General features: G+C 40.0%; 1 protein-coding gene across 2 annotated transcripts in view; it reads right to left on the reverse strand.

Moving 5' to 3' along the window:
* HSDL2 (hydroxysteroid dehydrogenase like 2) overlaps nt 1-14,665 on the reverse strand; it is an 85,738-nt gene that overhangs the window by 33,926 nt on the left and 37,147 nt on the right. For both annotated transcript variants that reach the window (XM_082843457.1, XM_082843456.1), the window contains exon 6: nt 13,993-14,091. In XM_082843457.1, coding sequence (XP_082699583.1) covers nt 13,993-14,091 — 99 coding nt within the window. The remainder of the gene's footprint in view (nt 1-13,992; nt 14,092-14,665) is intronic.

A 14,665-nucleotide genomic window follows, 5' to 3' on the forward strand; every position in this document is an offset into this window, starting at 1 on the left:
CCACTGCACCACCAGGGAAGCCCCTAATTTTTAAATTACATGTTTTTTATGAAGTAACTTGAAACTCTACCATTAATACATTATTAATTATACATTGTCAAAGTTGTAAATAGTAACAACTCAATTTACATATGTATTTTAGCTTACATTTAAAGCAATGAAAGTCAATTTGTTTAAATGTACTTTAGGTGTCAGAGTTTCTAGTAATTTAGATAAACTCTCCATTCCACTATTAAACCATCCTGAAATCATTACATACTGGAATAACTTACACATTTCAGTCCACAAGATGAAAAGTATATAGCTTTTAAGAGCCACTGACCCTTTTCACTCATTCAACAAATAGTTATTGAGCCTTACAAAAAAAGGAGGCACTCTTGGAGGTATTGGAGCAGATGAGTGGACAAAACAGACAAAAAGTCCCTACATTCACAGCAATTACATCCTAGCACAGATCGCTCTTTCAAAGAGTGCACATTAACTTGGGGAATTTCCTAATAGCATTGAAATAGAAGATACTTCGCCATATTGTAACTAAAATTCCTTTACTAGGAATAATTTTTTTTACTTTACCAATAGCGCAAGAGCTCTGGCCTCACTCTTAAAGTGGTAGCTTATTAATAAAAAATAGCAGGGACTTCCCTGGTGGCACAGTGGTTAAGAATCCACCTGCCATTCTGAGCGTTGTCTTTTGGTCTTGTTTATGGTTTCCTTTGCTGTGCAAAAGCTTTGAAGTTTCATTAGGTCCCATTTGTTTATTTTTGTTTTTATTTCCATTTCTCTAGGAGGTGGGTCAAAAAGGATCTTGCTGTGATTTATGTCATAGAGTGTTCTGCCTATGTTTTCCTCTAAGAGTTTGATAGTGTCTGGCCTTACATTTAGATCTTGAATCCATTTTGAGCTTATTTTTGTGTATGGTGTTAGGGAGTGTTCTAATTTCATACTTTTACATGTACCTGTCCAGTTTTCCCAGCACCACTTATCGAAGAGGCTGTCTTTTCTCCACCGTATATTCTTGCCTCCTTTATCAAAGATAAGGTGACCATATGTGCGTGGGTTTATCTCTGGGCTTTCTATCCTGTTCCATTGATCTATATATCTGTTTTTGTGCCAGTACCATACTGTCTTGATTACTGTAGCTTTGTAGTATAGTCTGAAGTCAGGGAGCCTGATTCTGCCAGCTCCATTTTTCATTCACAAGATTGGTTTGGCTATTCGGGGTCTTTTGTGTTTCCATACAAATTGTGAAATTTTTTGTTCTAGTTCTGTGAAAAATGCCATTGGTAGTTTGATAGGAATTGAACTGAATCTGTAGATTGCTTTGTGTAGTATAATCATTTTCACAATGTTGATTCTTCCAATCCAAGAACACGGTATATCTCTCCATCTATTTGTGTCATCTTTAATTTCTTTCATCAGTGTCTTATAATTTTCTGCATATAGGTCTTTTGTCTCCTTAGGTAGGTTTATTCCTAGATATTTTATTCTTTTTGTTGCAATGGTAAATGGGAGTGTTTTCTTAATTTCACTTTCAGATTTTTCATCATTAGTGTATAGGAATGCCAGAGATTTCTGTGCATTAATTTTGTATCCTGCTACTTTACCAAATTCACTGATTAGCTCTAGTAGTTTTCTGGTAGCATCTTTAGGATTCTCTTTGTAGAGTATCATGTCATCTGCAAACAGTGACAGTTTCACTTTTTCTTTTCCAATTTGGATTCCTTTTATTTCTTTTTCTTCTCTGATTGCTGTGGCTAAAACTTCCAAAACTATGTTGAATTATAGTGGTGAGAATGGGCAACCTTGTCTTGTTCCTGATCTTAGTGGAAATGGTTTCAGTTTCTCACCATTGAGGATGATGTTGGCTGTGGGTTTGTCATATATGGCCTTTATTATGTTGACGAAAGTTCCCTCTATGCCTACTTTCTGAAGCAACTGACAAAAGGATTAATCTCCAAGATTTACACGCAGCTCATGCAGCTCAATAACAAAAAAACAAACAATGCAATCCAAAAATGGGCAGAAGACCTAAATAGACATTTCTCCAAAGAAGATATACAGATTGCCAACAAACACATGAAAGAATGCTCAACATCATTAATCATTAGAGAAATGCAAATCAAAACTACAATGAGATATCATCTCACACCAGTCAGAATGGCCATCATCAAAATATCTAGAAACAATAAATGCTGGAGAGGGTGTGGAGAAAAGGGAACCCTCTTGCACTGTTGGTGGGAATGTAAATTGACAAAGCCACTATGAAGAACAGTATGGAGGTTCCTTAAAAAACTAAAAATAGAACTACCATATGACCCAGCAATCCCACTACTGGGCATATACCAAGAAAACCATAATTCAAAAAGAGTCATATACCAAAATGTTCATTGCAGCTCTATTTACAATAGCCAGGACATGGAAGCAACCTAAGTGTCCATCATCAGATGAATGGATAAAGAAGATGTGGCACATATATACAATGGAATATTATTCAGCCATAAAAAGAAACGAAATCGAGATATTTGTAGTGAGGTGGATGGACCTAGAGTCTGTCATACAGAGTGAAGTAAGTCAGAAAGACAAAAACAAATACCATATGCTAACACATATATACAGAATCTAAAAACACACAAAAAAATGGTCATGAAGAACCTAGGGGCAAGACGGGAATAAAGACACAGAACTACTAGAGAATGGACTTGAGGATATGGGGAGGGGGAAGGGTAAGCTGTAACAAAGTGAGAGAGTGGCATGGACATATATACACTACTAAATGTAAAATAGATAGCTAGTGGGAAGCAGCCGCATAGCACAGGGAGATCAGCTAGGTGGTTTGTGACCACCTAGAGGGGTGGGATAGGGAGGGTGGGAGGGAGGGAGACACAAGAGGGAAGAGATATGGGAACATATGTATAACTGATTCACTTTGTTATAAAGCAGAAACTAACACACCATTTTAAAGCAATTATACTCCAATAAAGATGTTTAAACAAAAAAAAAGGAATCCGCCTGCCAATGCAGGGGACATGGGTTTGAGACCTGGTCTGGGAAGATCCCACATGTTGCTGAGCAAGTACACCCATGTGCCACAACTACTGAGCCTGCGCTCTAGAGCCCACGAGCCACAACTACTGAAGCCCGTGCACCTGGAGCTTGTGCTCTGCAACAAGAGAAGCCACCACAGTGAGAAGCCCACGCACCGTGACAAAGAGTAGCCCCTGCTCGCCACAAGTAGAGAAAGCCCACACGCAGCAATGAAGACCCAACCCAGCCAAAAAAACACAAAAAACATAGCTAACATTTATTATGTGTGTCCTGTGCTGGGCATGCTGCTACATACTTTACGTACATTATCTGAATGAATTCCATGAGGTACGTACTGTTATCCTCATTTTACAGATGACAGTACTCAGGCACAGAGGGGTTAAGTAATTTGTCCAAGGTTACAGGAGCTAGAATTCAAACACGTGGCTGCTTGACTCCAGAGCCAGGCTCTTAGCCACCATGTGACTAATGGGCATACTTTGTTAATCAACAGTTTTGAGTTCAGTTATCATCTTACTCGCATAAACTGCAGAATTTTTCTGTAAATATTTCAGTATGGTCTACAATGAGACTATATGTATACATACACACTCCAGTCTCACTGTAGACTACATGAATGGCATGCAAATTCTTAAAAATTATTAATTAAGAATATGCCATGTAAGTATATACATGTCATGTATGTGTGTGTGCATCCATACACACACACAATGTAAGAACAAGAACGGTATTCCCAGACAACCTACTGTTACTTTAATGACCTTTCTACAGAAAATACAAAGAAGGCACAAATCAGGAAATGAGCCAAACAGTTATTCTCAACAAAGTTTCTACGATGTGAACAGGCCAACCCAACAGGTTATAAGACTTACAATAAAAACAGATTAACAATATGATCAATCAAGTCAAATTCCCTGATGATTTCTGGCAAAAAAAAAAAATATATTCAAGATTTGTAATACACCCCGGATCACAAGAATCCTAAAAGGAGCCCTAAAACTTACGTCTTATTAAGGAATAATTGGAAAAGTATCTGTTACCTTTTGAGTGATTCTCCTGATTACAGCTTTTCTTTTTTAAAGATGTTTTTGATGAGGACCATTTTTTTAAAGTCTTTATTGAATTTGTTACAATATTGCTTCTGTTTTATGTTTTGTTTTTTTGGCCATGAGGCATGTGGGATCTTAGCTCCCCCACCAGGGATTGAACCTGCACCCCCTGCATTGGAAGGCAAAGTCTTAACCACTGGACTACCACGGAAGTCCCTGATTACAGCTTGTTTTATTGGAAATTTGGAAAAGTATGTGAATAAATTTCTTTATGTTTTCTAAGCACAAGAAATAATTTTCACTTTTCTTTTTTTAAGTATTTTATTGTGGAGATAAATATGTATTTTAACCATTTTTTACCACATGTATATACATTTTAACCATTCTTTTTGATGACTTGGGTGCATTTTATTGGTTTTCTTTCAGGTTAACCTTTTTGTTAAAACATTTGGCTTAACTAGCCAAGAGTTTTGTTTTTAATTGATTTTTTTTTTTTTTTTAATTTTTGCTTGTGTTGGATCTTCGTTGTGGCACGCGGGATCTTCCGTTGCGGTGTGCGGGCTTCTCTCCACTTGCTGTGTGCAGGGTTCTCTCTACTTGTGGTGTGCAGGCTTCTGTCTAGTTGTGGCATGCGGGTTTTCTCTCTCTCATTGTGGCACACAGGCTCCAGAGCGCATGGGCTCTGTAGGTGAGGCGTGCAGGCTCAGTAGTTGTGGCGCATGGGCTTAGCTGCCCCGTGGCATGTGGGATCTTAATTTCCTGAGCAGGGACCGAACCCGCGTCCCCTGCACTGGAAGGCAGATTCTTTACCACTAGACCACCAGGGAAGTCCCAGATTAACGATTTTTAAGTGTACAGTTCTTTGGCATTAAGTACATTCACAATGTTGTGCCACTATTACCGCCATTCATTCCCAGACTTTTCAAAATATCTTTTAAAAAATTTACTGGGTTGGCCAAAAGGTTCGTTCGGGTTTTTCCATAACATCTTAAATAAATTTGTTTATTATATTATAGATGTTTCGGGACTTCCTGGTGTCCCACTGTAATGAAAAAGATCCCGTATGCCTCAACGAAGATCCCACATGCCGCATCTAAGACCAGACGCAGTCAAAAAATAAAAATAAATAAATTTAAAAAAATTATAGACTTTCCATGTGTTTAACATTTTATTTGGACTTCTGTATACACTATAGTATGCTCACCATTAAGTTTACTTTCCATTCATCACCATATAGTTGATCCTCTTTACTTACTTCACCCTCCTCCTCCCTTTCCCCTCCGGTACCCACTACTCTGTTCTCTGTACCCACACACAAACGTACACTCTTTTTTTTTTTTAATAAATTTATTTTATTTATTTATTTATTTTTGTCTGTGTTGGGTCTTTGTTGCTGCATGCGGGCTTTCTCTAGTTGCGGCAAGATGGGGCTACTCTTCAGTGTGGTGTATGGGCTTCTCATTGCGGTGGCTTCTCTTGCTGTGGAGCACAGGCCCTAGGCGCGCAGGCTTCAGTACTTGTAGCACGCGGGCTCAGTAGTTGTGGCTCGCAGTCTCTAGAGAGTGCAGGCTCAGTAGTTGTGGCGCACAGGTTTAGTTGCTCCGCGGCACATGGGATCTTCCTGGACCAGGGCTCGAACCCGTGTCCCCTGCATTGGCAGGCAGATTCCTAACCTCTGCGCCAGCAGGGAAGCCCCCACACGTACATTCTTGTATGTACACACTGAACCGAAGATACCACTGATTATAAAGTGTACCACTGACAGGGACTTCCCTGGTGGCACACTGGTTAAGAATCCGCCTGCCAATGCAGGGGACATGGTTTCGACCCCTGGTCCGGGAAGATCCCACATGCCGCGGAGCAACTAAGCCCATGCACCCATAACTACTGAGCCTGCGCTCTAGAGCCCATGAGCCACAACTACTGAGGCCATGTGCTGCAACTACTGAAACCCATGCGCGTAGAGCCCGTGCTCCGCAACGAGAGAAGCCACTGCGATGAGAAGCCTGTGCACCGCAATGAAGAGTAGCCCCCGCTCGCCACAACTAGAGAAAGCCTGCGCGCAGCAACAAAGATCCCATGCAGCCTAAATAAATTAATTAATTAAAAAAGAAAACAGTGTACCAATGAGGAAAAAAACCCTGCCAATTAAACTACAATATATCATCAACTGTAAGAGCGACCTGATATCAAAGATGTAAAAATGTGAAAAGATGGGCATCTCAGAATCAGTGAAATACGGTATAAACTGCTTAACCTTGTTGGTAAGTAGGTCCCTTGAAAAACAGAAACCAGTTTTGGTTTCTAGTACCAAGAGAGGCCAGCTGCCACCCTGTCACCTTGACCTCCCTGGTTAGCTGAGTTCCCACGTCTACATGTAATGTGGTCCAGGTGACAGAGGACTGCAGCTATTCTGTGATGCTTTTGTTATCTTCCTCTCCACTGCCATTGCCAAGTTCAGGAGCCACCAGTTCCAGACTCCCCACCCCAGCTCACATGAAACCTATCCAAAAGTGGACCTTTGGGACTTCCCTGGTGGTCCAGTGGCTAAGACTCCACACTCCCAGTGCAGGGGGCCTGGGTTCAATCCCTGGTCAGGGAACTAGATCCCACATGCTGCAACTAAAGGTCCCGCATGCCGCAACTAAAAAAATATCCCACATGTTGCAATGAGGATCCCGCACGTGGTAATGAAGATCCCGTGTGCAGCTACTAAGACCCAACACAGCCAAATAAATAAATATTTAAAAACAAAAGTGGACTTTCCTCTTCTACCACACTTGTTCTGACCAATCCAGACGCAAGACGCAGCAGGCATTTTCAATAGCAGCCCTCATCCCTCCTCCCCTCCCCACCCTCCACGTCAGCAGAAACTATGAAATGGGTTTTGTAAAATGAGAAAATTATAGTTTTGAAGGTGACATAGTCGGGTGCTTGAGATCCTCATGTTGTGGAACTACTAAAGGCATGCTTTCTAGTCCGTTTTCTGGATGTGTTGAATTCACTGGCTTGAAAGTTCTAGACCCAGAAGGGGTAACGTAGCCAGTGTAGAGAAGGAACACCGAGCCAGGGAGGACGAAAAGTGTGGACCAGGACACTGTTTTGATTGTAGATAATATATGTCACACCGTACTCATTTCATTAAGTGCAATAAATCTCCTCTTCCTGGAAGGGCAGTAATGTTGGGAGATTGCTTCTGGTTCCAGCAAGCATAAAGAAAGAACCACTCTACTCAGTCCAGAAAAAAGACATGTGTTTTTTAAATAGAGGCCTCCCAGACAGCCAGGAGCATGAACACCGTCTCAAATCCATTCTCATTGCCTCCATCATGAATAATGCAATATTCTAGCTAGGTTTCCTGCCTCCTCTTTCCACAAACTTACAAGTCATCCTATATTCAGATGCCAAATTAAACTTCCTAAACCTCATCAACAAACCACCGCTCCTCTTTTCCTTCTTCTTCTTACTGTTCTCCTGCTTCTAAAATTCTAAAGTGGCTCTCCGCTGAATAAATTCAAGCTCCCAAACTCGGCAATCAAGCCCCTTGGGCTTAGTTTGTCCATCTTCCCCACAACCTCATACCCCCCGCCAACATTCAGGCCAATATGAACCCATTTGCAGATCCTCAAGTTCAGAGGGAAATAAATAGCCCACACCCCAACATGGGTACAGTATATTAAACCCCTTGTAGTTCCACCAAACACATGGTATTGTCCCATACTGCAGCCTTTTCTGTTCGCTCCGCCAGGAATGCCTTGCCCAGTCTCCTTCTTGCTAACTCCAATATTCTCTTGTGGTCTCATTTCAATTGTTCCATTAGAAAACAACCTTTCCTAACCTTTCATCTGAAATACATGGCCCTCTTGTTACGTTTTAAAAGTATCCTGTACATAATTCATTATGCCGTGTATCATATGGAACATGACCGTCAACTGAATTCACTATGCTATACAAATCTAGGACCCAAATGATACCAATGGTTCCAAGATGTCTAGTCAATCTAAAATGAACATGTCTAAGCTAAAGCAAAGTCTCAGCAGTGAGCTGATTTCTTCTTCCAATCCTGATACTGTCCTCCACGTTCCCTGTCATACAATGTTCTCCCCCTTCCTTATATAAGCTTTGTTCAGAATGCCTATCTTGGACCTAGGTAGAAGGAAATCATACTGCACTTTCATTCATTCATAAAATACTTATTTAATGTCTACAATGACTATAATAAAATGAACAAAACAGATACTGTCTCTACCTTCAAGAAGCTTTTCTAGCAAGAAAGACATTAAACAGGGACTTCCCTGGTGGTCCAGTGCTGAAGAATCTGCCTTCCAATGCAGGGGACGCGGGTTCGATCCCTGGTCAGGGAAATAAGATCCCACATGCTGCGGGGCAACTAGGCCCACACACCACAACTACTGAGCTTATGCGCCTCAACAAAAGAGCCTGCATGCCACAAACTACAGGGCCCACACGCTACGGAGCCCGCACCACAACCAGAGAGAGAAAACCCACACGCCACAGCTAGAGAGAAGCCCGCACGCCGCAGCTAGAGAGAAGGCCACACGCCACAACTAGAGAGAAGCCCACGCACCGCAACGAAAGATCCCTCATGCCTCAACGAAGATCCCGCATGCCTCAACGAAGATCCAGTATGCCGCAGTGAAGATCCTGCATGCCACAATGAAGACCCGACACAGCCCCCCAGAAGAAGACATTAAACAATTATAGTTATAAAATCAGCAATTTAATTTCAAATGTTGTAAGTGCTATGAAGGAGATGTCCAGATTACTAAATCTAGTGGTCAGTCCCCATCTTGTAAGAGCTATGAGCGGCATCTGACACAACCGATCACTTCTCTTCTTCCTTGAAACACTTTCTCCAATTGGCTTTCAGGACATCATACTCTTTGATTTTCTTCCTACCTTACTCTCCTATGTGGATTTTTTCCTCTTCTTCCCAACCTCTTAACATTGCAATTGCCAATGATACTTTCTCTTCTTCTATTCACTCTCTAGCTGACATCATCTAGCCTTGTGACTCTATATGCCATCTATATGCTGAAAATCCACAAATTCCATCTCCAGCCTGGACCTCCCTCATGACCCCCAGACTTCCAAACCCAAGTGCTTACTGACCATCTCCACTTGGATGCTCAATCACAATACCCCAAACTGAATTTGTTCCCCAACCTCCCTTGTCTGTAGCATTCCCTCATCTCAGTTGATGGCAACTCCATTATTCCAGTTACTAAAGCCAAAGTAATTTTGGAGTCATCCTTGGCTCTTCTTTTTGTCTTATATCCTATATCTAATCCATCAGCACATCTTGTTGGTACTAATTGCAAAAAATATCAGAATCTGACCACTCTCTGCCTCTGCTATCACCCTGGTCACAGCTACTAATATCTGTGCCTAGGTTACTCCAATAGCCTCTAAACTGGTCTCCCTATTTCTCCTTTTGCCCTATGAGAATCTATTCTCAGCAGAGCAGCCAGAGAGATTCTTTTACAAATTTAAAAGAATCAGGCCCCTCCTCTGCTCAAAACCTTGCAAAAGCTCCTCATTTCACTCATGGAGTAAAAACCCAAGTCTTGGCAAGAACCTTACAACATCTGACCATTTCCTCATAAGCATCATCTCCTCACTTCCTACCACTCTCCCCTCACTCCAGCCACACTGGCCTTCTGCCTGCTCTTTCATCATTGCCAAGCAGGCTCACCTCAGAGGACCTTTCAAGGGCCTATGTCTTCTGTCTTCAATGCTTTTCCCTCAAATACCCCATTGACTAACACACCCCCAAGGTGAACTCCATCACCTCCTTACTTGAAGACTTCTACACTCAAATGTCACCTCAAAAAGGCTAAACCTTTCTACCCTATTTAAAATTGCAACTTATCTGCCCTAACACCTGAGCCTTCTAATCTCCCTTACCTTCTTCTACTTTTTCCATAGTATTATCACCTTCTAGCATATTACATAGTTTGTTATTCATTAAGTTAAATGTCTGTTGTGTCTCTCCCAATTATACTATAAGTTCCATAATGGCACATATTCTTGTCCAGTTTGTTCTCTGATGTACCTTAAGCAACTAGAACAGAGCTTAGCACATAATAGGTGTCCAGCAAATATCTGCCGATGAATAAAATCTCAAATTTTTAGCGTTAGACTAGGCTTCTTCTCACTTTGTTACCCCAGAATCCCAAAGACCTAAAGATTAGAGGAGTGGAGGCAAGGAAAGAAGGACAAAGTGTAAATGATGGCAACAAACTCTTTCATCTCTCGCATTGAGAGGTAAACTCTCTGAAGGTAAGGACTGCATCACATTCATCTTCGTACCCCCAGGTACCTTGTGCATAGTAGATACTTAATAAATTATCTGTTGAGTACATAATGAATAAATAGCACAGAGAACTGTGCCTGGCATATAAAAATGTTTGAAAGATGAATGAATATAAAGCGTCAAGTAACATAATAGAGGTACCAAGAGGGAAACACTATGCTCAGACTTTATCTCAGAGACCTCCCTTTCTAACTGCCTGACTCTCACTATCTATCAACTCTGGTAACAGCAATGATTAAGGCAGGGGGAGGAGGTTGAGAAAGGATGAGAGAAGGAAAAGAAGTTGAAAAAAAAGAGGCACAATAAAGTGTGAGCTTTTAAACTTTTTTACTGTGATTCACAAGTAACACTTTTTATCAGCATGACTAAAAACACATAATACCTACACATATACACTCACAAACATATACCTATTTCACTTATATATGACATTTATATATGAAAAAAGTTTATGAAACAACATTGGCTCTTACTATATGCAATGCTCTCTAATATTTTCTATTTTATTCAATTAGAAATAAAATGAAACAACAACAGAATTCTGGCTGCTACCTAGTAGATTTCACAATCCACTAAATTGATTTCATGCCTCACTAAATTGATTTCATGACTCACCAATGAGTCTTGACATGTAGTTTGAAAAGTATTGTAGAAGCAGTTTTTTCACTCTCATCTTTGCCTCACTGCAATGAATATCACTCTCCAGAAAATCTTAAAAGAATTGTGTCTGCTACAGTAACATAAGGGAAACGAAGAAGCAATAAATCATGGTTCTGATCCCACAGTAGGTCAGGGCATAAAGAATCTTAGTCAAACTTCAGATGGAATTTTAAAAAATTGATTCCTCCTTAAAAAATTAAAAATAGAACTACCATATGATCCAGTAATTTCACTTCTGGGTATTTACCCAAAGAAAACAAAAACACTAATTCAAAAATACATATGCACACCAATGTTCACTGCAGCATTATTGACAATAACCCAGATATGGAAGTAACCTAAATGTCCATTGATGGATAAATGGATAAAGAAGATGTGGTGATACACACACACACACACACAAAATGGAACATTACTCAGCCATTAAATAAATTAAATCTTGCCATTTGTGACATGGATGGATCTAGAGACTATTATGCTAAGTGAAATGTCAGACAAAGACAAATATCATATGATCTCACTTATATGTGGAATCTGAAAAACAAAATAAACAAACAAAACAAAATGAAAACAGACTGATAGATACAGAGAACAAACAGGTGGTTGCCAGAGGAGAGTGGGGTGAAGGGTGGGGAAAAATACATGAAAGGGATTAAGAGGTACAACCTCCAGTTATAAAATAACTAAGCCACAGGAATGTAATATGCAGCATAAGGAATATGGTCACTAATACTGTAATAACTTTGTATGGAGACAGATGGTTACTAGACTTATCGTGGTGAGCATTTCACAATGTATGCAAATGTCAAATCACTATGCAGTACACCTGCAACTAACATAATATTGTACATCAACTATATTTCATTTAAAATTTTTTTTTAATTCCTGGAGTTCTTATGAGAAAAGAAAGATAGTGGCTAGAGAGCTGGCTGCAACGGCTAAATTTTCCTAAGAGTTGCATTAGCAACATACCCCAGGGCTCCATAAATTCTCACCCACAGCCCCTTGTTCTCCCAGCTTCAATACCATAGACCATTAGGTCTTTCACTACTGCCTGGAGCTGAGGAAATCTCCTCACCTAGTATACAGCAGATAGGAAGAAAAAGAAATCCATCATTTGTTTCTAAGCTACAACTCTGGGTACAGTTCACACTGCTGTATGTGGCAGTTCCGTTCAAGAGTACCTCTAGGGCTATCATAACTTGCAAAAATACTGAATTAAGTGTTCTTCTAACAGACAGCAGTGTTTGTTGATTCTTCCTGTGTCTGGACATTGGATCGCCTTAGCTGCACAGCACTTTTTGTCTTTTCACTGCTCTATTCACCCTTAGATAATTTAAACAACGGCAACCTTGGCAGCAGGGGCAAGTGGAGCGGTCTCTGCCCCACGGGTGGGTAATACAGCAGATGTACCAGTTACTGAATCCATTTGGAGGCCTAAAGGAGAATTCTCCCTGGTCTCCTCACTGTTCAGCCTTAAGGGTAGGAACTACTTCTCTCACCTGTTGAATCACCCAGGTGAGGGCCTCAGATCCTCCATGGGCTGAGCTCTCTCCAGGAACTTCTGAGTATTAATTCTCCCTCCAATGCTCTCTACTGGCCCCATTCTGTCCTCTGGCCCAGAGGGGAATAACCTCCTTCAAGCTTCTCAGTTACTCCTCTTACAGAATCAATGTCTTGCTCATTCCTTCCATGTCCTGCCTGCCTGCCACCCCAACAACCTGCTCCACTCCGGGGAGTTGCCTGGTCATTGGAAAGGGTGGACAGCAAGGCCATAAGTTTCAACAGTCACCTTCTCAGAAACCCCCTGTACCCTCAAATAAGTGAAAAGATTCCAGTCTGCAATCTGTATGTTTCAAGGAATATAATGAAGAACATGAAGATACTTTCAAAGGGAATCCAAAATTATCATTCATTCAAAAAACACCTAAGTGACCACTGAATGGAGGGCACTGTCCTAGGAGGAGACACACCAGTTTGACCCCTAAGGAGTTTCCTTGGAAAGGGGTCACACTAATTTACATGTTGGAGTACTGATGTTAGTGCAACAAAGGTTCTGTTAAATACATAAAATGAAAAAGTGATTCCCACTACATTTTCCCTTTATCATACTTTTGTGGGGTAGGATTGTCATTTAGATTTAAGAGGAAAGTAGTTAAGGTTTTTCACAGGCATTATCTATTAAATATATGAAAAAACATATAATAGATATAGTTTGTCTTTTCTTTTACTTCCTTTAAGCTGTTTTGATATATAAGTGGAGAATAAGAACCCACAAGGACAAGCTTTCCCTTTCTGTCATTTTTACTGACTTTCCCTCATGTTTATACAACATATTCCCTAGCCTGCACCCATCAGCTTCCATCATACACTTAACTCTAAAGCTGCATACCCAGCCATATGCAGGTTATTCTGTCACCTAAAGGGGATCTAGGCACTCTGTGAACTCAGAACTCATGTGAAAGTACAGAAAAGTTGGTTTTTCATAAAGAAAAAAGACAAAGTAGTAAGAATACCAGAAAGTAAAGAAGCATTTGCTAGGATGTGTGAGGAGAAAACAAAAGTATGAGAATCTATAGAATTTTCTGAGGTACGAAAGATAGTGATGGAAAAAAGGTTAGGGAAATGCAGATGGCTTCCTGTTGGCTTTAATGAGACTCTTCAAGTGTTCCTGGGTTCAGTGTTTCTAGTACAGCAATCATGTAGTCATGCAGATCAAGTCAAAGCTAGAAGGTGACTGAAAAGGGCCTTTTATGCACAATAAAAAGTTGAACTTTTTTCCCAACAGACAGACTGAGGTTACCTTTGACAGTCTACTCACTCGCACCCCACCCCACCCAGCAAAGAGGGTCAAAGACAATAAATGAGAATCCAATAAATGGATTTTTTGTAAGTACATACCTGTTTTAGGCCACAATGCATTGACTGCAATTTCACCTTTAAATTCTTCTGCCATTCCAAGCACACACATAGACATACCATACTTAGCAATGGTGTAAGCTGAAAGAAACCACCAAGAATTTAATTAAGAAAGAAATTAATCTGTGAATTTAAATAACCAATTTCTTTCTATTACTATTCCTTCCTCGATATATTTTTTCAGAATTATTTAATAATAATACAAAACATAATTTTAATTTACTATTTTTAAAAGAACAGTTTTTAAAGAAGTAACTGTAGTTTTATGGAAATGGTTTTTATATATATCAGGGATGAACCACTTTTACATACTTCCATCCTAATATTAGATTCAAAGAAAAAAGACAGTAATAAACTTTCACTTCTCTTAATATTATGGGAGTAAGTTACATTATTGTTTCTTAATCTGGTTTTTTTCCTTTTCTTTTTTAAAAAAATGAAAGTGACCATTTAAAGGAAAACTACTACTAGTAAAACATAAACAAAAGGTTGCAAATTCATTTAACCTAGTCTATTAAAACAAAACTCCTTTTGGTTTTGTTCTATGGGTTCCTACTTCAACTGCCTTCCTTTCCAAATTTTACTGAATTATGTTGAAATAAGGATAAGTATCTGACACAACTATTTCAAAGGAGGCACCTATACATAAATCTTG

The sequence above is a fragment of the Leucopleurus acutus genome (assembly GCF_964270905.1).
Source record: "Leucopleurus acutus genome assembly, chromosome: 7".
Classification (NCBI taxonomy): Eukaryota; Metazoa; Chordata; class Mammalia; order Artiodactyla; family Delphinidae; genus Leucopleurus; species Leucopleurus acutus.